Raw genomic sequence first — 25,923 nt, 5'->3', positions numbered from 1 at the left:
TCTAGCACATTTTTTCGAAGTCTTTCGAAAATAAATTTAATGCGTTTAGTTCATTTAGTAGTAGCTACAGGATACTAATTGACTCGCAGTAAGACTTCATAAAGAACAAATCTACCAAGCTCGCACTGCTCACGCAAAAAGAAATATTACTGGAAGTGTTTGAAAGTTAGAACTTGGTCCTTGGCACGTTTCTGGATTTCACAAAAACATACAATATAGATATCCTTGCTGGATGGATGGATGGATGGATGGATGGATGGATGGATGGATGGATGGATGGATGGATGGATGGATGGATGGATGGATGGATGGATGGATGGACGGATGGACGGATGGACGGATGGACGGATGGATGGATGGATGGATGGATGGATGGATGGATGGATGGATGGATGGATGGATGGATGGATGGTTGGATGGATGGATGGACGGACGGACGGACGGACGGACGTGGATGGATGGATGGATGGATGGATGGATGGATGGATGGATGGATGGATGGATGGATGGATGGATGGATGGATGGATGGATGGATGGATCGATCGATCGATGTTATGAGCGTCCCCTTTGGAACGGGGCGGGAATGGGCCGAGGGTCTTGATTAGATGTATTGGGATTTCATCGGGTCCTGGGGCCCTGTTATTCCGGACATTTGCTTCTGCTTTTTTTCAGTAAAAGTTTTCTATGCTGAATTTTGATCTCTCGGGCTTCTCTGTTGCTGCGGGATGTGTCTGAGTCTGAACTACGTTTTCTTTTGTACTTATGCTATTCCTAATAACGTTCCTGATGTACCGCAGCGTGTATCCTTCGAAGATGTTACCATCCTCATTCCTTATAACTGTCCGCGATTTTTTTAGTTGGAGATCTGAGGGCTCTTAAGAATGTCTCCTTTGCGTATGCTGTGCACCCAACGTTCACTTCTGCATCGAATTTCTCTTGCAGGAGCAACTCCCCACCCTTTATTTTTCTCTGTATTTGTTCCACCTAAGAAGCACCTCTACTTCGTATCATCCCAACTTTCTGACCTCTCAAGGTTGCCTTGACGCCGTCTGACCCTCTGCTATTGCTTGTTTTATTTCCATGTTCCACCACGTACGTGATTCCCGCTTTCCAATCCAACAATTTTGCAGCGAAGCTGTATATGAGCAGGATCCCGAGATTTCTTTGTCTCCGCAACCTATATATTACTCGACCAGTCACAGCGGGAGGTACGCACCGCGTGCACCGCGGGGTTCCTTGAAGTATCACCAGATGGCGCTCGCCTACGCGCATCCGGCGCAGCGGCGGAGCGGGCCGTGCGGGAGACATAACAGATAACCCAGAAAGCTTGCTTTCGTGCATAGCGCTCGCCGCAAGCGCTTCCTGAGTAAGATTACGGGCGCATAAATTGCAGTTGTCCGGAAGTGGCAACTGTAGGCAGGGGTGTAACCAGGGGCGGGGGTGCTTATGGGGCTTCAGCCTCCCCCCCCCCCCCACCCCTCCCCAGAATTTTTTTTGTGCTGTGCATGCACCGCCGACCAAAGGAACCCCCGGCGCCGGAAATCATTATGGATTTTGTCGAGAGAGAGAGAGAAAAAATGGCTGTGGCTTAGGTAAGGTTAAGCCCAGGATGCGAAGCATACTAGCATTTATTTTAGTTGTTCAACCACTGTTTAGCCTGGTGAAGTGCTGTTGCTTGGCTATATTTGGTTCGGCTAGACGAAGAAACAACTCATGCGTTACTCTGCTTCGCCTTCAAGAGTGGAACGTGACAGCGTTCCCGTCGACCCGCCAAGGGGTGTAAGACAATGGGCTACGGCGCAGCGAGTACGCGCCCCGCAATGGACGCGGTGAGCGTCGAGCAACGCAGCGTTCGGCGCGGCAACGAAATGTGCGCCTGAGCAAGCGACGCACGCCTGAGCAATGCCTCCTTTACTAGATGCCTGCCGCGTCGCTAGTCTTCCCATTGGAGCGGAGGTTCCCGTAGTTCAGGGTAGTCGCAGAGAAACGGCGCTCGCAGCCGACCCACTTCCTGTTGCGGAGGAAATGACGATTACTAGGCTGGCGCGCGCTCGACCAATCGCTTGACGAGAGATTGTGGGTCCTGCCTCCGGGATTGCAACAGATGCCGCTAAAATCTCGGAGGCTGGGCTACATGATTTAGGTTTCCAGCGGCCACCGCAGCTAGCGCTCGCAGCCGACCCGGGTAAACCCGGGTGGGGAAGAGTAAAGAGGAGAGGGGCAGGAACCAGCTTCTCGGGTCACGCGGCAGGCATCTAGTAAAGGCGCCTTAGAAACAGCTCGTTTCTAAGGCAACACCGCATTCACTAAAGGCGCGTTTGTACCGCTTTGAAGCATTGTACTCGTGGCTCAGTGGTAGCGTCTCCGTCTCACACTCCGGAGACCCTGGTTCAATTCCCACTCAGCCCATCTTGCAAGAGTTGAGCCAAAGCCACCTAGAAACAAGCGCAGCTGCTTATATACCGCCGCGACGACGCGAGTTGGAGCCCCGTTTCTCCTCTGTCATGACGTCACGGTGTCACGTGGTATGGCATGGGGTCAAAGGTCATTGAAGGCGATACCGCCACCCCTGAGGAGCTGGGTTGAGCTCTAGTAATATGCTTCGCATGAAACATTTATTCGGACCACAGAGAATGTCTTTTTCACGCTCGAAGAAACATTTCACCGCGAACATTGCGAACTCGGGCTGGATTTCGCGGCAACGCCCATGCACCGCGAGTCACATAACGCAAGGCGTCCCATCCGACCACAAGATTTCAAGGGCGTTTTGATGGTGAACGGGCTCGTCGCGGCATCTCGCGGAGGCCACGGAGTCTACGAAGCGCATAGATTTCAATTCCGAAACTCCCTTGGTATAAAGTTCTCAAACTTTCGATGTGAAAGGTGTATTGATATTTCCAAAGTTATGCTTTAGATCTTCAATTGTGGAAATTTGTGGGTTTATTGTTGGTATGAACATTTGACGCCAAAAGTGCATGGACTTTTCTGAAGTGGTACATCGGACCATACAACGAGACAAGCCAAATCAGCAGACTATCAGACAAATTGACAAAGCATGCAGTGAGGTCCGGTGAGACGAAGCGTTGTGGTGGTTCATTTGTGCCGTCGTGTCACAGAAAAAAATACCATCATTTTTTTCTACGCCAAGGCATCCATGTCAAGACACTAAAGCCAGTAAAGGTAACTACGTTCTTATTTATTTTTTCTACTTTGACATTTAATCGCGAGGATGCATTGAGCAGCATCATTTTTTTTTTCTCGCTACCCTACCCGCGGGCTGCCAGAGCCAGCCAGAGCGCATGAGTCTTTCTCGTGTTAACCCGACCCCTGCGCGGCGCACTTTGGTGCGCGTTCAGTCTTCTCTGTCCCAGTGGATTTTCACCTGGCAGAGTTTTGGACGCTTTCCGGTTAGCAGACGAGAAAAAGAAACTGGTCGCACGCCGCCATCATTGTGGGGACTCGACGATTTGCAACGCGTTCACTTGAGCGCAGCCTCTACGAAAAGTCTTGTCTCGCCGGTGTACGATACCGAGCATTACGCGTGTGGTTGCACCAAGCGTAAAGTGCTACAAGCGTAAAGTGCATCAAGCGTCTCACGTTTTCTTCGATATTCCTTCCTTAGCCACATCAGGTACCCCAAATTATCCTCCGATTGTGGCCAACATGCTTTCCTTTGCGGTTTCTTTTTTCTCATTCGGTGTCCCCGCCCCACTGTAGCGGGGCAGCGAAATGTCGCGTGGGGAAAGTTCGATTTTGTTACTTAATTCTTCTTTTGCGGAAAGTAATGGGCCACGGGACGCTTGAGTTGCCTGGATACTCTTATTATATTATTGCGATACAAAATTATATGGACACTCCAGATGCATTCCTGCCGTCAGCGTTGCCCTAATGTTCCGTTAAATCAAAGCGCGATTGGATTGGATTGGGAAAACGCTTACTGAGCCTTCAGTAAAGCGCGCAGGCGCGCTCCGGACGTGGCCTACGTCGTCATCGTGGCGGGTGCTCTGCGAGGATCCCCTCTCACCGTTGCCGGCTCGCCAGGCTCCTGCCTTGCCAGCGCCTCGATGACCTCTGGACGGCCTGGAGTGGTTTTTCTTGGTCGTCGCTCCGCGTTGCTTCCTCGAGCTGCGGCGGTAACATCGTGACCACGCTTCGCATGCTGCATATGCGAGTGATAGCGTATGGGGGGCGGGGGGGGGAGGGGGCATGGGCGAACCGTTCATGGTGGCTCAGTCTTGTGTGTGCAAGGGAGAAAAGCGGGGAGGAAGCACGCCTTCTTCCGTCACGCGCGATAGATCGGGGGAGTGGCGGGAAAGGGGGCAGGTCCTAGGATTCTGTGATCTGTGAATGTGCAACATGTTTATTTGCCTTGTTTGACGCATTACATACCATGACTTTTTTTCAGATTCGCAGATTTATTGACTTATACGTATACTTAAATATCTTGTTGCGAGGGTTTGTGTATACGGGCAGTGAACTTTGTTTCCAGTGACACTTTTTTTGCCCTTTATCAAGCTGTATCTTCGCATTTGTATATTCCATTGTATCTTCGCATTCATAATGTATGAGGGCGAGTCAAATCGAAGTGAGCCAACCAACCCCGCGCAATAATAGTTGTGTTTGTTATCTGCGAGGCATGCGTTTTGCACACAGGCATCTCTCATTTACAAGAGTGACACGCAGGTGTGAGGATAACTGTTCTTTAACGCTCTCATACTCTGGGTTGAACATGGTTGCGTGACATAACATACGCTCCAAAAGGTGTTCTGAGGTGTTTTGACAGCTGAAGGTGTTTCCCAAAAAGAAATTAATCACCGTTTGGCCGCAGTGTACGTTGAACATTGCATTTCATTGGTCACTGTGAAACGTCGGAGCAAACGGGTTCAAAGAAGGACGTGAAAGTTGCAACGACGATCTAAGACCGGGTCAAAGCCACCTCCAGCACAATTGCGAACGTTGATGAGCTGAATAGACAAGAACGGAGGATAAGCATCGGTGAACTGGCAGAGCGTGTGAACATCACTCACGGTTCGGTTCACGCCATAATTCATAAACATGTCGGTTACCCGTTCTTGCGTGCTCAATGGATGCCCAAGGTTTTGAACCACCGCCAGAAGACGCAGAAGTTCTACGCTGCCTTGACTCATCTGATCCGATATCGCAATGAGGGTGACGACCTCTTGTCTGCAAATGTGACCGCGGACGAATCATGGTGCCCCTACTACGAGCCTGAAACAGGACGGCAAAGCTTACAGTGGGAACATTCGAATTTACCACCCCCAAAGAAAACAAAGGCCGTCATTTCCACCGGAAAGGTGTTAACTTTTTTTTCGATAGTCAAGACCAATTATTGACAGAATTTGTTAAATCTGGAGAGACTATCAATTGTTTCCGATATTGTGAAACGCCGGATCGGCTGCGCGTCGCAATCAAAAACAAACGACGTGAAAAATAAATTGACGAACATTTTGCTGCACGACAATCCCCGTCCCCACGTCGCTGATGTGGTTAACCCAAAACTGGAAAATTTCAATTGGGAAACGGTGCAACATTCGCCGTACAGCCCAGACCTGATTGATTGATTCTTTATTTATGACCTGTCGCCTTGCGACTTCCACATTTTGGGCAACTGAAAGAAAAGACAGCTCAAGGTAACCAGATTCGTGTCGGACGATGACGCAAAAGAGGCACTTACATACTTTCTAAAGGAGCAACCCAAGTTGTTGTATGAGACGGGAATCACGTGACTCCTTAGTCAATGGGACAAATGTCTTAGTGCTCATGGGGGCTACCTTTAGATGAAGTGCCCCGTTTGTCATTATTCGCATTGGCTCACCTTCATTTGACTCGGTCTCATATATTTTGTAGAACTCCTGATTTTTATACGTGCTCTCTGTTGCGACTATAATTTTGGTGCAATTGGTCACAATACACGACCGGTGACAGCTGTTGGTGCATAATACATTGAAACAAATGACAGCGTCATTGAGATTTTTCACTGGCCGTTCCACATGTACAAAAATGAAAACAATTTTCTTGAATGACAAAGTTTCATTAACATATTTGTCCTCAATTTCTTCATTTCACGGCCTTTACATTCTCAATATCAGTGGCATGTACTGCTTTGCTGGTTTCGAACAAATATATTTCTAAATTTTGCGTGATAATTTCTTTACTTATTAAACAGACAAAAACATGGAAGAATTCATATCAATTATTTTGGGCACAATTTTGGGGGCATACAAGTACATTCTTTTGTGAAAAAAAATTCATGTTTTACCTGTCTTGACAGTGCGTAGCGCTCAAGAATACGTTTGCAGCATCTTTGGCAATCGCAATGCACTTGTTATTCATGTACTTGATCCCTCGACAAATTCTTTAAGGAGAAGGCCGAGCTGCAACGAGAGCCTCCCCCCTTCCCCGAATAAAATTTCTGGCTACGCCACTGACTGTAGCGTACTAAACAGGGAGTGACGTAGCTACACTTTCATGTGCAAAGGAAGAACCCGCCTAGCAACTGATTTCATTTGTGTTCTAATAGCGCTATGAAAAGACCACGCATAGTTTGTGTTACAGAAGAGCAGCGTGATCACGATGAGCAGCGACGGAAACAGCAATGTCAGTATGCAGAACAGCGTCGTGCTCGGGCTAGGCAGGACGCAGCGGTCCGAGCCACGCACATTTAGGACGCCTGAAGACCTGCTCAAATACGGTGAGCGATGAAAGGAACAGCAACGTCCATATGCGCAATGGTGTCGAGCTAGGCAGGACCTTGTTCAAAGCTACGCCACATTGGTCTGTCGGATCAGGTGATACCACAGCTTCGCTGGTCAACCACCTTATCAATATGGATTGGAGCCTATTTTATTGCCGCGTCTTTCTTATCTCCGGCTGCATAACGTCCACCGCTTCCTTAAATTCCCAGTCTGTTGCATGAAACGCCTACATTTTCCTCTCTCTGTTTTTCGCGATCTCTGTTATTTGTTTTTCATTTATTTTACTGCAATAGTAAATACACGGACACTCCAGGCGAAAGTCTGCCGTCGCCATCGCCATGAGGTTCCGTATGAGTGAAAGCACGTGAGGGTAAACCGGCGAACGCGGTTCAATCTCGCGTGTGCGAAGGAGGCGGAGGGGGCGACCATAGCCCTGGCCCTCTCAATCCCAAATTCATCTTCAATCCCAATTCAACTTCATCTCCAATTCAATGCCAAAGTAATCGTTAGCGACTTGAAAACAGTCATACATAACTTCGGAGTGGCCAAGGTCTCTAAGCCAGCCCTTTTCCTACTTTTGGCCCATCCTTTCTATCAAACTAGCATTAATCTGGACTCCCGCGCAAGCGGGCCTTGCCGGAAACAGGGTGGTTGATGCCAGTGCCCGAGGATTTACGGTCCGGGCACAGGCATCTGATGTGTCAGACCTCGCTACGGAGGAGGCACCGTTTACAGTACGGGTCGGCTTATTATTACTTACTTACCACGACATCGGCACACACAGCCGATTAGACCGTTTAACCTTACCACCACTAATGCGCAAATCCTCGCGCAAGTGTGAAGTTCTGTGGCGACAGCCTGGCAGACTCGCACCTTTCCCTCCCCTTACCTCCTTCACCGCGCTCATCGCTCTATTTACCTTTCACCCCCTTGTTAATTCTGCGTCTCTGCCAAAGCAGACTTCGACCATATCATGTGCTTAAGGCACCCCTTCCCCTTTCCTCAAGCCATTAATATCTAGTGAGGAGCAGTGGGAGGCTGCCTTGCGTAGCTCGAGACCCGACCATTAGGAAGCCATCCTGGAGTGGGTTGAGAGGATGGAAGGCCTGCTTCAAGTAGTTCCTCCCCCCACACTCTATCCAGTTGCCCTCTTCCCTTTAACGAGGGAAAAATAAAGTTGTTTTCATTCTTTCGCGTGCGCGAGCGAGGAAACGCGGCCCGGATGCGTGCCCTCTCCTGTCGCGCGCGAGGCATGGGGGTTCACGTGCGGGAGGAGAGGCGTCCTTCTCCGGCGGTTGCTAGGGTGCCTCACGTCCTCCTCGCTCGCCACTCCGCACAAAGTGTAGACAACCGCGGCGTCTACGACGGCGTTGGCCACGCCAATCGCGGAAGACGCGTAGTAGACGCCTTTGGCGAATGCCGTAGGGACGCGTTGCCGGCGCTCGTGTGTCTTGCAAGCTAATAAATATTGAAAGCGATCTGCGACGTGGCCAAAACGTGCGCCCGCGCGGGCCTCATCTTCAAAACAATCTGCGATTTTCGGAGAGTGCGCGCAGTGCCGGTAGCTTTGCGTGCTCTATGCTTTCGACGTTTCGTTCGCGTTAAAGCGAGAGATGCATGAAGGTCAATTCGCTTGCTACTGCCGCGATTCCTCACTGCAAAATTTTGACAGTGAGCTTCCGCGCTCATCGAGCGAGATGTGTCCATGTTTACCGGTGTGCGCCTGACACCGTGCTGGTTAATTTAGTTAAAACACGTTGGCGGGCTAGTTGGTTTGAATCCATTAAAAAAATTATGGGGTTTTACGTGCCAAAACCACTTTCTGGTTATTAGGCACGCCGTAGTGGAGGACTCCGGAAGTTTTGACCACCTGGGGTTCTTTAACGTGCACCTAAATCTAAGTGCACGGGTGTTTTCGCATTTCGCCCTCATCGAAATGCGTCCGCCGTGGCCGGTTTGGATCCATGATATAAAGTGTAAGCGCGACTGAACAAGGGCGTAGAAAGAAGGAGACACAAAAAGACAGCACTGCCTCTGTGTGTCTCCTTCTTTCTACGTCCTCGTTGAGTCATGCTTACACATTCTACTATTGTTAATTTTGTTAGTAAGCGAATGTTTACAAGTATATACGGCCAATAAAACTACTGTCCTTACTACGTACAGCTATCTACGAATTTGCTATTGCAATCGGCGTTTCGCCTTTTGGGTGGGACTGCGAACTTTTTTTACACGTTCTGATGCTATTTGTTCTTGCTTCGCGTTAGTATCTCCCAAATTTTAAGGTCAGGCGTTTATGACCGCTAACCAGGCTCTTTATCCCTATTTATCTATCATCAATTGTTCTAGCTGTTCGTACGCCGTTTCTCAGACCAACGCATAGTCGATACATGGCTGCCTGCTTCCGCATTGCCACGTTATCTGTCCATGACACTCATTCCTTCTGTTAACTACTATAAGGTCTGTTAACTACTATAATCCATATAAATCTTGCATGTGCATATTCGTACCTCCTACTAAAGTCATGCCGTCTCCCCGACTTGACGCCACCTCGCGTCCACAACGAAAAAGACTGAAAAGCCGAAATTATCGCCATTTCAAAGCAAATAGCTATCTTTGGCTCTTTCGGCCATTTTGGTGGTAGGTGAATGGTGGTTAGAGGTAACACGCCGAGGGAAAGGGTGCGGGTTCTCGGGCAACCGACTTGTGAAGAGCAGTGTGGGGTAGTAGTGCATGGGGGATGGACCAGCGCGGGGAGGAAAAAACAAAGGGAGAGGCACTGTTGCTCGTTAGCTCGCTCGCTCGTCGTGGGAAGGCGCGTACCCTCGGTCAAGCGAGTGGCCAGGAGAGGCCGGATGGAGGAGGAAAGTCTCGTCGCGAGAAGGCGAGAAAAAGGGCGCGTGCTATCGGGCAAGCAAGTTACCAAGTGAGGGTGGAGAAAACTGTTGCTCGCTCGTTCGTCGCAGGAAGGTGACGGAAAGGGCGCGCGCTCTGGGGAAAGGGAGTTGCTGGGATGGGCCGGAGGGAGGAGGGCAAGATGTCACTCGCTTATCGCAAAAAGCAAGGGAAAGGGTGTCTGCCCTCAGGCAAGCGACTTGCCAGGGCGGCCGGAGGGAAGAGTGGAGACTGTCAGTCACTCGTAGCATGAAGGCGAGAAAAAAATTCGCGTGCTCTCGTGTGTTGCCGGGAGAGGCCAAAGGGAAGAGATGCTGTCGCTCGCTAGTTCTTCGCGAGAACGCGAGGGAAAAGGTGTGTGCTCTCGTGTAAGCAAGTTGTCCGGAGGCGCCGGAGAGAGGAGGGGAACATGTCGTTCGCTCGCGCGTTGCCGGAAGGCGAGGGAAAGGTCGGGGGCTCTCGGACAAGTCACCACTTGCTCGCTCGTGGCGGGAAGGCGAAAGAGAGGGCGCGTGCTCTCCGGAAAGCGAGTTGCCGTGAGGAGCCAGAGGGAGGAGGAGAGGCTATCGCTCATTTGTTTGTAGCGCTAACAGGAAGGGCGCGTACTCTCGTGTAAGCGAGCTGGAAGGAGGGGTCGGATGGAGGAGGAGAGGCCATCGCTAGCTCGCTGAACGCGTGAAGGCGAGAGAAAGGGCGTGTCCTCTCGGGAAAGCGAGTTGGCGATAGGGGCCAGAAGCACGAGGGGAGCCTGTAGTTCGGTCGTTCACTCACTCACTCGTCGCGGAAAAGCGAGAAAAAGGGTCCACGCTCTCGGGCAAGTGAGTTGTTGGGAGGGCCCGCGGTGAGCAGTGGAGGCTGTCACTCGTTCGCTCGTTCTGGGAACGCGAAGAAAATGTGCGGCTCTCGGACAAGCTAGTTGCCAGGCGGGGCCTTTGCGAGGAGAGGCTGTCTCCCGCGCACTCATCGCGGGAAGGCGAAGGAAAAGGTGTGGGCTTTTGGGCAGGCCACTTGCCAAGAGGTGCCACAGAGTGGAGGGGAGGCTGTCGCTCACTCGCTCGTCGCGGGAAGGAGCGGAAAGGGGCGCTCGTCGTCAGGCAACCGTAGTTCCAGGAAAAGCTAGACAGAGCAGTACAGGCTGTCACTAAAACCCCTTAAACTTCGTAAAGTAGTGACCCTCTCCTCCTCCGCCTTCACTCCTCCTCATTTCGCCTCTCTTTCACGCTCCCTCCACGACCGTGGCGCCGCCTACGATGCTCGAGCGCAGCAGACGACCTTTCGTTGAGTGAATGCATGCATAGCAAGGCAGTGCTCTTTAGGCGTTCACGTTGGCTTTCCAGCTCCGCGTAACTTCGTGTACAGCGTAGAATTTCTAGTCGGATGGTTATACAAATTCAGTAACGGCAGCTTTTCTTTCATTTTTTATAACTATTTCTTTAAAAAGTATCTGAAGGAGTGTTAACGCTGTGCGTTGACGACTGCGAATGTATCGCGTGCCCTACAATTAGGGACGCAACATTTGTCAAGGGCGTGTCGCAAGGTCTTGTTGCGAATAGTTGTAAATAACACGTTTCCGATCGAATGACAACATCTTGACTTCCAGCAAGACCTCAGCCTAAAGAATCTGCGCCGCCCTTACCATGTTAATTCGCGGCGCGTATCAGCTATGACGAACAAAGGCTGACGGAGATCACTGCTCTGAAGGTTCGAAAAAGTATTACAAGCTACAGTCCCGCCAACGTGCGTGCTTGCCAATCTAAGCGCGCGCAAAGGCTCAGAGGTGGGCGCTGGTGCTATTATGTTTCTCGTGCCTCAACGTCGACAGAAACACCGCGGGCGATTATCGAGTCGGGACTCTGCGTGCACAAAAAAAATAAGCTTTTAGCATTCGTGCGTGAAGCGGGAGCGCGATAACAATGCTTGACTCAATCTCAAACAAGACCACTGTGGGCTTCAGCAATTTTTTTCAGGTTAATGACTTATCACGAATAACACTTCATCGTGCGTTGGTTCGTCCGTTTACTAAGTGACGTACTTGTCACTAACCGAGCTGCACTGAAGTGCGTGCACTGAGGACGGTTGCACTCCCTTCGAAGTAACATTTGCGAGATATGACTTTATTAGTGAAGTCATGATCGCGCAAAGAATCCCGCTGCCATGACGCGGCCAAAATTGCGGCAAGTGAAATAATATTTTTTCTATAGGTCAAAATGATATGAAACGGCATTCGAGTTGCAAGTTAACAAATTATTTTCAGCATAGATGCATTACAGGTTTGCCTTTGCAGACAAAAGTCCGTGTGCACCATTTATTGTCTCATTGTGTAAATAAACGCACCAGCCTAAGAGGCCTACATACAGCAAGCACGTCTCAATTAGGCATCGTTACTGTAGAAACTAATAGTGGAATGAACGAGCAAGCGAACAACTATACGAGCGAGCGAACTAAACGAACGTGCAAACGACTAAACGAACGACTAAAGGCTAAACCCCATGAGCGCGATTTTGTGCGCGACAGCGACGAGCGACGGGTTCGCGCGACGGATCGGGCCGTCGCTTGAGCAGATCGCTCGGTCTTGTCGCGCGATCGCTCGGTTTTGCAAATCTAGTAAAATTCGTCGCTCGTCGCCCGGAAGTGCTATGAGCGACTAGCCAATAGCGCAAAGCCGGAACTGGATGTACATATCTCCAGTACTTCCTATTGTCGCACGGAACGAGCAAACGATTGAATTTTTATACGTGCAACGGTAAGAACCTACTGCAAAACTTTCATAAATATTTTATGCTGCTTTTTACAGGAAAATACATCAACCTAAGTTAATAAAGCACGCGTCACGCTAGTTTCGGCGCCTATATTGCTGCCCTCATACCGGCAACACTGGGGAGATGTCGCTCGAAGTCATCGCTCGCATGGGGTATAGGCGACCGAACGCGACAGCCATCTCCATCACGTCGCGTGTCGCTGTCGCGTGCAACATCGCTTGCATGGGGTTTCTACTTAAACGAGCGTGCGAACGAACGAGCAAACGGCTAAGCACGAAAAGCAGCCAGCCCGCACGTTTTCTTTTCGAGTGCTCCACCGCCGCATCTTAAGCTTCGCACACTTTAAAACTCACGCGAATTAGCACATACGTCTTAATTACCTATGATGCGGTCGCTCGGCGACGAACGCACCCCGTAACATGGTTTCGGGAGAACACGCACGCTTTTCATCGGCGCCTCTGTATCGCAAATCCACCGGGCGACCGCCAACGAAGAACACGAACAAATGAGGCAAACAAAGCTATTCTATCTAAAGAAGGCTAGTAAGCAACCACAAAAGGCAGAGAGTTGCTCTCCTGAGGCGCTTTCATGATCGAGACTGAAATTTTGTGAAAAGGACTGCGCTGAATCTTACAAATTTCGTAATCATGTTATCGTAGGCAACCTCGCGTGCCCGCGAACTCAAGACGGTTGGCGTATACAAAACGATTACGCGCACCAAATACGACTAACACGACCATGTAGTGCGCACATAAACAAAGCAGACATTGCGTAAAAATCGTGTTAAAGCGTGCGTACAAAAGACAACATGCACAGTGAACTGTGCAATATCTGCTACGTTATTGCCCGCAGCACAATACGCAAGCCTGGCACGTACTGCAACTGTAGGTTGTAGAAGTTGTCAGTCTCTGAGAGACTGACAACTTACCTCGCATAGTCGCGCGGAGGAAGTCGGTCAGAAGTTCTCCCTCCCGATTCGGTAAGCCATGTCTTTCTTCTTAACCCGTCGCGCTTACCGGACGGTATCGCGAACAGATTCTTGCCTTTGCTAAAACCACACTGGCATCCGAACGCGCAGCAGGTCATGGTCACAGAAAATGACGTGAAGCGACGTCGCACTTGCCAAAAACATCCTTCAAGGCGTTCACAAAATCAAAACAACACAGAATAGGAACGGAAGGAATGGCGCCAACAAGCGCTGCTTCTCGAGCAAAAATAGCACTGAAGCGTGACTGTAAACAAACGAAGCCGGCGCAAGGGGCCACGTGAGGCCATTAGGCCAATAGCGACGCGGCGTCGGCTTCGGGCAGAGCGCTCGAGGAGGAAGCGGCATTCTTCAAAGCGTGGCAGTACTTTACGAAGTTTAAGGGGCTTTAGCTGTCACTAGCTAGCTCGTTGCGAGGGAAAGGGTACGTAGCGACGCCATGAGGGACCAGAGAGAACACGAGTGGCTGTCACTCGCCCGCCTCGGGTTGGCGAGGGAAATGGTGCGTCCTCTCGAGAAGCGAGTTGACGGGAGTGGCTGGAGGGAAGAGAGGACGCTTCCGCTGGCTTGTTAGGGGTGGTAAGGCGAAGGAAAGTGTTCATGCTCTCGGGCAACCAAGTTGTGAAGAGGGGCGTTGGGGGACAGGCACGTACCCAAGCTTTTTATCGGGGGGGGGGGGGGGAGGAGGCAACCCAAGGTAACGTTTCTCTGCAAATGAGGGGGGCTGTACCTTTACTAATACAAATGGGAATAATGCCCGCCATTCACCATAAAGATGGGTAAAGCCGCAAAAGAAAACTGAAATAAGGTGTATCTCACAGGTACGCCTGTGAGATACACCTCTTCTTTACTTGGCACACAAGGAACCACATCGAATGGACTCGCGCAGGAAGAACACCGCCAAAAACAAGTAAACAAACGAAAGTGCAAAACAAAGATCTATCATCATCATCAGCCTATTTTATGTCCACTGCAGGACAAAGGCCTCTCGCTATGGTAGATATCTCTGGTATAGCATTGTCAAAGATTGATGGTGAGGTAATTCGCACTCTCCGAACCGGAGGGGATGGGGCGACAACAAACCCTCCCCGCGTGCGTTTAGTGAGGGTTCGACTGCTGACCGGAGATAAGGTCCACGCCTGATCGACCGTGAACCAGAGGCATGAGATGGGAGGCGACGTCGTACAACACACACGCTCAATTTAATAAGATAAAATCATGCGCGAGACATAATGAAAGAAAAAGAACATACAACTACCAGTAGTGGGTCCTAGCTCGCGGAAGGCGTGCGGGTCGCACAACACACGCCCTGACGCCACTCGCGCGACACTAAGCCCACCACGTGGGAACCATTAACACTCGTGAAATAAGAAAAAATCCGCGACACAAATGAAAAATATACGCGACAATAAATACGGCAAACACTACACTAACAGAACATATAAGAAACAACACTCGATGGATATTTAAACGAAAGATTAAACGCGATTAAAAAAGAGAGTCCGGCGGAAAGTTCTGAGAGCAGGCTGGAACACGAGGCTTATCTGGGGCGTGCTTGCCGAGGTCCCGATCTGAAGAGCGTCGGGCTGCTGCAACCTCGCTGCCGAAGATCCGGACGGACTTGCACCGTCTGTCGCTCGACCGGCGAAGGCTTCGGCCTGGAGATCTGAGCCTGCCGACCACATCTTCAGCTGTCCCCCGGTGCACGACACCGCTCCTTCGTCCTCCAAGCTGCTCTGCCGCTCGCCGAGCCGCCTCGTCCCTCCGCCGCGCTGAGGCGACACACGTGACCAAACCGGTCTGGCGAGCTCAGGGACAATAGCAAGCTTTCTTCCCCATCGCCGTGCAAGCGGCGTTGCTGCTGCTGCGGCAATGGCGGCCATCTTGAGAGGGGCGCGGGCATGCACTCTGTGACAAGCATACGAATTGAAAAAAAAAACAGCAGTTGGCAACCAATTCACACGGACCACCAGGGGTTGTATTACTCCGCCAGCCAATCCCAGAAGCAAACAATATCGTCGTCATGCGGCCTTTTCGAAATGGCGTCCTACTTGATACTTCTGGAGCCTCTGCCGTTCTTGAAGAGTCTTTTCATCGACGGAAGCAATGAGGTGTGCAACAGACATGGACACAGCGTGTGGAGTCTGAGCATTTCGCTCTAAAAAAATCTTCCCGGCGTGGTTGCTTAGTATCTATGGTGTTGGGCTTCAAAGCACGAAGACGTGGGATCGTATCCCAGCCATGGCAGCCGCATTTTGATGGGGGCGAAATGCGAAAACACCCGTCTACTTAGATTAAGGTACACGTTAAAGAACACCAGGTGGTCCAAATTTCCGTAGTCGCCCACTACGGCGTGCCTCATTATCAGATCGTGGTTTTGGCACGTAAAACTCTATAATTATTTGAACCTTCAAAAGTCTGAGGCATAGTTCATTTCTGAGCCCGTTTTACTCATGAAATTTCGTTGCCAACTGAAGTGAAGCTTGGCAATAGATAGTTGCAGCAAACTAGGAATTGGCAAGAATCACATGTATGCGTTAAGAGAGAAAGCCGGCAATATCATTACTAATATGGATGAGATAGCTCAAGTGGCTGAGGAGTTCTATAGAGATTTATACAGTACCAGTGCCACCCACGACGATAATGGAAGAGAAAATAGTCTAGAGGAATTCGAAATTCCACAAGTAACGCCGGAAGAAGTAAAGAAAGCTTTGGGAGATATGCACAGGGGGAAGGCAGCTGGGGAGGATCAAGTAACAACAGATTTGTTGAAGGATGGTGGGCAGATTGTTCTAGAGAAACTGGCCACCCTGTATACGCATTGTCTCATGACCTCGAGCGTACCGGAATCTTGGAAGAACGCTAACACAATCCTAATCCATTAGAATGGGGACGCCGAAGACTTGAAAAATTACAGACCGATCAGCTTACTGTCCGTTGCCTACAAACTATTTACTAAGGTAATCGCAAATAGAATCAGGAACACTTTACACTTCTGTCAAGCAAAGGACCAGGCAGGATTCCGTAAAGGCTACTCAACCATAGACCATATTCACACTATCAATCAGGTGATAGAGAAATGTGCGGAATATAACCAACCCTTATATATAGCTTTCATTGATTACGAGAAAGCGTTTGATTCTTTCGAAACCTCAGCAGTCATGGAGGCATTACGGAACCAGGGTGTAGATGAGCCGTGTGTAAAAATACTGAAAGATATCTACAGCGGCTTCACAGCCACCGTAGTCCTCTATAAAGAAAGCAACAAAATCCTAATAAAGAAAGGTGTGAGGCAGGGAGATACAATCTCTCCAATGCTATTTACAGCCTGTTTACAGGAGGTATTCACAGACCTGGATTGGGAAGAATCGGGGATAAAAGTTAATGGAGAATACCTTAGTAACTTGCGATTCGCTGATGATATTGCCTTGCTTATTATCTGAGGGGACCAACTGCAATGCATGCTCAATGACCTGGAGAGGCAAAGCAGAAGAGTGGGTCTAAAAATTAATCTGCAGAAAACTAAAGTAATGTTTAACAGTCTCGGAAGAGAACAGCAATTTACAATAGGCAGCGAGGCACTGGAAGTAGTAAGGGAATACATCTACTTAGGGCAGGTAGTGACGGCGGATCCGGATCATGATACGGAAATAATCAGAAGGATATGAATCGGCTGGGGTGCGTTTGGCAGGCATTCTCAGATCATAAACAGCAGGTTGCCATTATCCCTCAAGAGAAGAGTGTATAATAGCTGTGTCTTACCAGCACTCACCTACGGGGCAGAAACCTGGAGGCTTATGAAAAGTGTTCTACTCAAATTGAGGACGACGCAACGAGCTATGGAAATAAGAATGATAGGTGTAACGTTAAGGGATAAGAAAAGAGCAGAATGGATGAGGGAACAAACGCGAGTTAATGACATCTTAGTTGAAATCAAGAAAAAGAAATGGGCATGCGCAGGAAATGTAATGAGGAGGGAAATAACCGATGGTCATTAAGGGTTACGGACTGGATTCCAAAGGAAGGCAAGCGTAGCAGGGGGCGGCAGAAAGTTAGGTGGGCGGATGAGATTAAAAAGTTTGCAGGGACGGCATGGCCACAATTAGTACGTGACCGGGGTTGTTGGAGAAGTATGGGAGAGGCCTTTGCCATGCAGTGGGCGTAACCAGTCTGATGATGATGATGATGATGATGAGTTGCAGCGAAGCAAGCATTTTATTTCACTTCAATAAAGAATTAGGCCTTCGTCATTCCACTATAATAGGCGAGTGAAAACGTATAAAATTACGGGCTAATAATTTTATTTTTGAGGTTACCGTCTTATTTGGGTAACAGGAAAATATTAAGTACGAATTATTTGCAGCCTCGCGGAGGAACTGTGGCAGGCGGTTATTAGGGCGTGCGTGGGGCTTGACTGCAGACTTAAGTTGTATTCGACTATAGTGGCATACTTTGTTTATTTAACTCTGAAAAATTATAGAGAAATATATATTTGCGGAACAATCACAGTTCTTTTGGATCTCTCGTTTACTGCTCTACCAAGTGAAGTGCCAAAACCGACTCGTATTGTTATTTGGGAAGTTGCGTAATGATGCGTGGCCGCCAGTCACGCGTACAACCACATAGAGCGCAGGACGCTGCGGTTCTAGACGTAATGCGCCCACCGCGGAAGGTTAGAAAAACACCTACATAATCACAGCAGAGAAGTGGCTACGTCAGGCGGCTCGACTGATAATTAGAAGTGTCATTCAAGATACGCAGAACTGTTCTCCATTTACGGCAGTGTTTTCTCTACTTCCTTTTTAAATATAGAGATGTTAATCCATGAATATTTTCATTAAACAATGGTAAAATTTGTTAATTTTCACTTTTCCTGCCTGTTTTGCTGTGGCTTTGGCTTACTTTCTCAGCTCATTACGACTCTTGTTTCGCACATCTTTTTGCACAAAACGTGCTGTACAATTAGGGAAAAACCAGACGAGATAAGGAGTGACAGTCATATTGCTTATGGGTTTAAGGGTTATTGCAGGGTTTGATGATGGACGCTCATTCGCATTATTTTGTTTTCCACCTTATATAACACATATCGCGCGGAAATGGTTCCTACGGTCTACCAGCATCGTGGCGAGCCGCCACTCGAGGAAATCATGAAGCAAAAGGAAAAGTTAAACTCAAGTGGCGTTTTCTCTGGCTGCAACTCGTTCCTCACGCATACAGACCAGCTGACTACGAACCGAATCCCTTTCCTAGTCCGTGGATCAGTCTAAATAAAGAAGGTTGAACTAACAAAGCAACAGTCATGCGCGTGACCGTTGAATAGATGGTGACAACTGAACGCATCTAATTGCGCGGGCACCGAATCGATGTGAAAACTGCCTTCAAACCCAAGGAGACGCCGATAAATACCGTCATCCAAAAGGAGTGAAAAAGGCAGCAATATGTTGACCACCGAATAGTTGTCAAGTCTCAACATTGATTTGGACGAGCTTCAGGAAAGTATGTGAGGATTGGTGGCATGGAGAGTGAAGGGTGGGGGGAAGGAGGGTATGCCGCTTAATTTGGGGGGTGGCGACCCCCCCCCCTCCCGGGTACATGCCTGTTGGGGGATGAGTGGGGGTCGGAGCTCGGGCGTCCTGGCGTGGCCGAGCTGCACGGAGGGGTGGGAAGAAAGGGAGGGGCACAAGACAGGGACGAAAGGGGGGAGGAGCATTTTGCAGACGCCTGGATGTACAGCACCGTTTTGCATTCCGGAAAGCATTACCAGGTGGATCAACGCGTTTTGTAAGGCGAAGAGTTTTGTGCAAACGAAAGCAGGCAGACGGCGACGATGGTATGACTGGAATGGCACGAGTTTTACTCCGGCCGCTTCACGCGAGTCTGGCACATGGTGATTGTTGAATTACATATGGGTACTGGACTTGCGTATGCTAGAGAAACATGGACTGTGACGCCATATGCGACTAAGCGTTACATAATAGTGCGTACAGGGCTCGGCGATTCAAACGCGATAATCGGAGCGCATGGCGGTTGCCTTCGCTTTTTGCGCCACCGTTGGACTCTGGTATGATTCATTGTGGTATACGATGTAAGCGGAGCCTTTATGACCCACTGACACTATTTGGTCCCCCCCCCCCACCCCCGACCCTGCGTTCACCGCTATACGCTCCTGGCATCGCATTAGCTGCTACATGTTAAAGACTCCCGAATGTAAGACGATCGCGAAGAGTGTGCCGCCTAACAACGTCGTGAATGAAGAATGCGAGAAACTGTCCCATGATGCCCACACTAAACGAGAGAAGCATGCGTGAATCATAAATAATAAACAAAAAAGTGATCACGTGGCCTAGTGGTTAGTGCATCGGAATGCTTGGTTCGAAGTCAGAGATTGTACGCCGGTCACGCATTTATCTTTTATGCGAAGCATATTACGAGAGCTCAACCCAGCTCCTCAGGCGCGGCGGTGTCGCCTTCAATACCACGTGACACCGTGACGTCACGACAGAGAAGAAACCGGGCTCCAACTCGCGCCGTCGCTCGCGGCGTCGCGGCGGTATATAAGCAGCTGCGCTTGCCTCTGCTAGACACTCACGAGGTGAGATGCCTCCTGGAGACAAGAGTTGCTCGCCGGCGTGCGAATGGAGCAGGAGCCAAATTTGCGCCGGGCCCGTCGGGGCGCGCTGGCAGCCGCCGGTTACGTCGGCGCTGCAGTGCGTCGGACTATTAGCGGCGAGAATTAGGAGTGGCGCCCTCTCGCGAGTGACGTCACGGCCAGGACGCCGCTCGCTCCGGCTCGCTCGGCTGCCGCGCGCGCTCGTTCCCTTCGTGTATGCTTGGGGTATGGGTGGCTCGAGCCGTACGTATTGAAGAATACGTCGGCTTCTTTCAGCTGCCATATCTTAACCACAGTTTCTTCTTCAAAAGCGTGTGAGTCGAGAAACTTTGCGGCTTGGATATCGCAAGCTAAGTAGCGTTAAAGGGGTCTACTAGGTTTTGCAATGCATATATGCGCCGTGTCTATCGGTAAGTTTTGACTAAAAAAAGAATATCTGCAAATTCAACGCGCGAAGTTGTGTATGATGCTTCGCTAAACACTTAAAATTCCTTTAGTATTTAGCTATGAGAGGCATTGCATTTTACGTGGAAGAAAAATTTGGTAATTGGCGTCAACATGTTATCCAATGTTAGAAAGACACTGCCCAGCGAAGCTGTCATCATGATTCCTATTACTCTGGTGTGTTGTTCTGTTCAAATATGGCCATTCATTAATGCGTAAAAAAATAGTTAGGCGCGCATTTCTTATGAAAAAGTTTGCTGCTACTTTCATCCCCCTCTGAAACAGGCCTCCAAAAAACGAATTGCTCATGGCTGCTAACACGACGGCGTGTGGGCATCCACCGCATCGCAACTCGTCATGCAGACGCCCTTTTTTCATCTGCTGCAGGCAATCTGGATATGGGGCCCCGCCACTTCATGCTCCAACACCGAAAGCTCAGGCTTTTTTGGGCCACTCGACGTCAACGAAATTGCTTGGCTGCCAGCTGGCGACGACTACATCGACAACGACCACATCGACCTGCATCCGCTGCTTCCAGCGGTGGACCAGTCTGCCATCTGGCAACCCGGCACAGGCGCGGGAATCCGGCACCTAGGGCTCTATTCTGGACACGCATGGCGGCTGCACGGCCGCCATTATCCGCCATGTTTACTCTCTGATTGGCTGTCGAAAGGTCACGTGTTTTGAAATTTGTGCCGGGAAGCGGAAGTATTGCAAAATGCAATTTTGCGTTTTCATCAAGATGACGAAACGTGACGTGGAGCTGCAAATGTTATGGACTAATACATTTTTTTGGTCCTTGGCAGATATATTGTGATGTTAGCGCTTCAAAAAGAATGTGAGCGGTAGCGTGCAGAAGCCAGTGCAATGCATCTGCAATTGCGCGAATATGTGGTGGCGATTCAAGATATGCGCCATGCCAGCTTGCTGATTGGCTGAAGGAATATCTCATGAGGAGCGTCACAGGAAGGGCTGTTTCGTAAACGTCATTTTGACGATGCGTGACGTTGCGCAGGGCCGCCATTGCTGAGATTTTCCGCCATAATTTTTGCTGCGACGAGCCGCGCGAATTATGCTAATGGGAAGCCATATGCAATGGCAGCCGAGAGGAATGCGTATCGCCACATTTTCCCCGTCGTTTGGCGCCACGAAAATCTTTTGTTCATAACGCCTGCTCATAGTATTTGCATCGCTCTCGGGTGGTGTTGGCATTTGTGTTTTGGGCCATCGTTTTTTAAAAGAACGCGTAAATACGAAATAATATTGGTTGAATATAGCAAACTTTCAGCAATGTTGTCCACTTTTCACTGCTGCATTTGTATTGTAATCGAGATTAATGCCTTTTCGCACAATCAAAAGTTATGACAACGGCCTTTTTCTAACCTACAAAAAGAAATGTACGCAAGGCGGCGCCTTGAAGTTTCCTCCCGCGGTGCGAGTAACCAGCGAAATGAACAAGAGATGGCAGCGCCGGCGCTTGCGTCGCTCTAGTGGATATCTCTGGCGCGCGCAACGCTATCGGTGATATTCGGCCGTTTCTAAGCCAGCCGAGTCGGGCTGAGTCACTTGCGTTTCACGAAATAGCGATAACGTGGCCTAGAACGTGCGCGCATCACCACTGGTAGTTCGCGTATGTTGTCTCAAGAAAGAAAACAAGCGCGTTGGCACGAACATGCGATGACTCATTCCATTTTCCAGGGACACGCATCCGAGCTACTGAAGCAGACGACGGCTTGTACGCAGCAGACGACGGAAGCGAGAAGCGTTTTCGACAGAATAATCATACGCTTTGAGATAGCTGCTTTATTTTTACTGCGGAGGAAAACTGTTTTGCTTTACCGATAACGCTACATTCAGTGCCTTCATTTCAGTTTCTTAGGCGAAACGTCAATTTGGCGTCACGTTACGTAAGCAAAACCAGGCCACCAGCGCCATTTTGTTTGCGTCGCGCCTACGTCACGCTCCGAAGAAAATGGCGGAATGTCCAGAATAGCGCCCCTAGGGCGCTATTCTGGACATTCCGCCATTTTCTTCAATGAGTGACGTAGCGCGACGCAAACAAAATGGCGCTGGTGGCCCGGTTTTGCTTACGTAACGTGACGCCAACTTGACGTTTTGCCTAAGAAACTGAAATGAAGGCACTGAATGTAGCGTTATCGGTAAAGCAAAACAGTTTTCCTCCGCAGTAAAAATAAAGCAGCTATCTCAAAGCGTATGATTATTCCGTCGAAAACGCTTCTCGCTTCCGTCGTCTGCTGCGTACAAGCCATCGTCTGCTTCAATAGCTAGTATGCGTGTCCCTGGAAAATGGAATGAGTCATCGCATGTTGGCGCCAACGCGCTTGTTTTCTTTCTTGAGACAACATACGCGACCTACCAATGGTGATGCGAGGACGTTCTAGGCCACGTTATCGCTATTTCGAGAAACGCAAGTGACTCAGCCTGACTCGGCTGGCTGAGAAACAGCCGAATATCACCGATAGCGTTGCGCGCGCCAGAGATATCCACTAGAGCGACGCAAGCGCCGGCGCTGCCATCTCTTGTTCATTTCGCTGGTTTCTCGCACCACGGGAGGAAACTTCAAGGCGCCGCCTTGCGTACATTTCTTTTTATAAATTAGAAAGAGGCCGTTGTCATAACGTCTGATTGTGCGAAAAGGCATTAATCTCGATTACAATACAAATGCAGCAGTGAAAAGTAGACAACATTGCTGAAAGTTTGCTATATTCAACCAATATTATTTCGTATAAACGCGTTCTTTTAAAAAACGATGGCCCCAAACACAAATGCCAACACCACCCGAGAGCGATGCAAATACTATGAGCACGCGTTTTGAACAAAAGATTTTCGTGGCGCCAAACGACGGGGAAAATGTGGCGATACGCATTCCTCTCGGCTGCCATTGCATATGGCTGCCCATTAGCATAATTCGCGCGGCTCGTCGCAGCAAGAATTATGGCGGAAAATCTCAGCAATGGCGGCCCAGCGCAACGTCATGCATCGTCAAAATGACGATTACGAAACAGCCCTTCCTGTGACGCTCCTCACGAGATATTCCTTCAGCCAATCAGCAAGCTGGCATGGCGCATATCTTGGATCGCCACCACATATTCGCGCAATTGCAGATGCATTGCATTGGCTTCTGCACGCTACCACTCACATTCTTTTTGAAGCGCTAACATCACAATATATCTGCCAAGGACCAAAAAAATGTATTAGTTCATAAAATTTGCAGCTCCACGTCACGTTTCGTCATCTTGATGAAAACGCAAAATTGCATTTTGCAATACTTCCGCTTCCCGGCACAAATTTCAAAACACGTGACCTTTCAACAGCCAATCAGAGAGTAAACATGGCGGATAATGGCGACCGTGCAGCCGCCATGCGTGTCCAGAATAGAGCCCCTACATAAGCCGCTGTACCACTGGAGTCATTTGGGGCACGCCACCGCATCGCAACTCGTCATGCAGACGCCCTTTTTTCATCTGCTGCAGGCAATCTGGATATGGGGCCCCGCCACTTCATGCTCCAACACCGAAAGCTCAGGCTTTTTTGGGCCACTCGACGTCAACGAAATTGCTTGGCTGCCAGCTGGCGACGACTACATCGACAACGACCACATAGACCTGCATCCGCTGCTTCCAGCGGTGGACCAGTCTGCCATCTGGCAACCCGGCACAAGCGCGGGAATCCGGCACCTACATAAGCCGCTGTACCACTGGAGTCATTTGGGGCACGCCACCGCATCGCAACTCGTCATGCAGACGCCCTTTTTTCATCTGCTGCAGGTTAGTTATCTTCCCTGTGCCACGTACTGTCGCTCTAGCAACCCATTTCTGCTAGCGGTGTCGTGCCCCAAAGACGCCATCGAGTGTTGTCAAAGGATGCTGTGTATCGCTTGCTTCCACTTGCTCAACGCCCACCTTATTTCTCTTCTCCTTGTTTTATCTGGTGATGTCGAACTAAACCCCGGCCCTAACGGAAACGGTGCTCCGCCGTCTTTGGAAACAATTTACCAAGCCATATCTCGTATTGAATCCGCTCAGAGCACCGTACTTGCCGAGCTTGCCTTGATCCGGTCCGCACAAACGAACATTGAAGACTCGGTGCATCGTCTTTCAGCGCGCGTCGAAATACTCGAAAAAACTATCGAAACACACCCAGAAAAAGCAGCTGCGTCCGCAACAAACACCGACTTGGCCCAACTTGCTTCAGACGTTAAAGCACTGACAAACAAGTGCGACGACGCTGAAAACCGCTTGCGACGCACAAACATATTGTTCCTAGGACTTCAGGACGAACTCGGCGAAAGCTGGGACCAGTCTGAGGCCCACATTACTTCCTTCTGTTCCGAACACCTGGGTATTTCAATTGGTAGCCAAGATATTGAACGTGCACACCGCCTAGGTCGTTTCCAGTTAGGTAAAAACCGCCCAATAATAGTTAAGCTTGCACACTTCAAAGATAAATCAAGAATTCTAATTGCAGGACCGAAACTTAAAGAAACCCCATTTTCAGTTCGTGAGGATTACTCGGCTAAAGTTCGGCTAGCCCGGAAAAAGCTTTTTTCTTATGCCCAACAAACTAACGCTTCATTTAAGATCCGCTTTGATAAGTTGGTTATCGGCAGAAAACTTTTCACTTACAACGCCGAAACAGATGCCGTTGTAGAACTTCATTCATAGCGGTTAACGCGGGTGCCGTGCGACACTTCCCTGCCACAGGTCCAGCTGTCAGAATGCCTGAGCACAGCTAAAACTAACAAAATTTCTGTCCTACTGACAAATATAAGAAGCTACCTGCCAAAAAAAGAAACAGTTGAGGCCGTCCTCGAAGACCATAGAACTGACATCGCTTTATTTACTGAATCTTGGCTAACACCTGATATTAACGATTCAGAATTGCTCCACAGCAAACAGTCCTTTCATATCTACAGGCGAGATCGAGTAGATCGCCGGGGAGGCGGCATTCTTGCTCTCGTGAATTCAACTTATTCATCCACTTTACTCGAGATAAGCAGCCATAGCGAAATAATGTGTCTGAAAATTTGCCTTCCTTCTTGTACCAATATACTAATTGTATGTTATCGAGCACCTGACACGGATCATTCCTTTATTACGGACCTTCACTCTGTAGTTCAAGACTTGCAATCCCGTTTTCCTTATGCCAATCTGATACTTTGCGGTGATTTTAACTACCCGGACATCGACTGGGAGGCTCTTACTGCGTCATCTCGCCAATCTAAAGATTTCCTTGAAATGGTCCTGACTTCAAACCTTTCCCAAGCAGTAAACAAGCCAACACGAGGCTCAAATATTCTTGACCTCATTCTTGTATCCAGTCCTGAGCTAATCCAATCCTTTTCATGTTGCAGTGGGCTGAGTGACCACAATCTCTTGTTCTTTAACCTGACGATTGAAGTCTCCCCCCGTCAACCGTCCATCAAATACATCCGTGATTACAGTAAGGCTGACTTCGCGAGCATAAACTCCGACCTGGAACACTTTTTCACCACC

The 25,923-nt window shown here is 49.4% G+C and overlaps 2 protein-coding genes across 3 annotated transcripts in view; both read left to right on the top strand.

The window, feature by feature from the left end:
• The window catches only part of LOC135914618 (uncharacterized), an 85,981-nt gene that overhangs the window by 30,211 nt on the left and 29,847 nt on the right, over nucleotides 1-25,923 (top strand). The gene's annotated exons all lie outside the window — the stretch shown is intronic.
• LOC139049917 (uncharacterized) lies at nucleotides 23,586-25,424 on the top strand. Its single transcript, XM_070525791.1, has one exon. The coding sequence runs from the start codon at nucleotides 23,770-23,772 to the stop codon at nucleotides 25,090-25,092; it is 1,323 nt and encodes a 440-aa protein (XP_070381892.1). The 5' UTR covers nucleotides 23,586-23,769; the 3' UTR covers nucleotides 25,093-25,424.

The sequence above is a fragment of the Dermacentor albipictus genome, chromosome 9 (assembly GCF_038994185.2).
Source record: "Dermacentor albipictus isolate Rhodes 1998 colony chromosome 9, USDA_Dalb.pri_finalv2, whole genome shotgun sequence".
NCBI lineage: Eukaryota > Metazoa > Arthropoda > Arachnida > Ixodida > Ixodidae > Dermacentor > Dermacentor albipictus.
The sequence above is the reverse complement of the archived record's forward strand: the minus strand, read 5'-3'. Positions and strand labels throughout refer to the sequence as shown.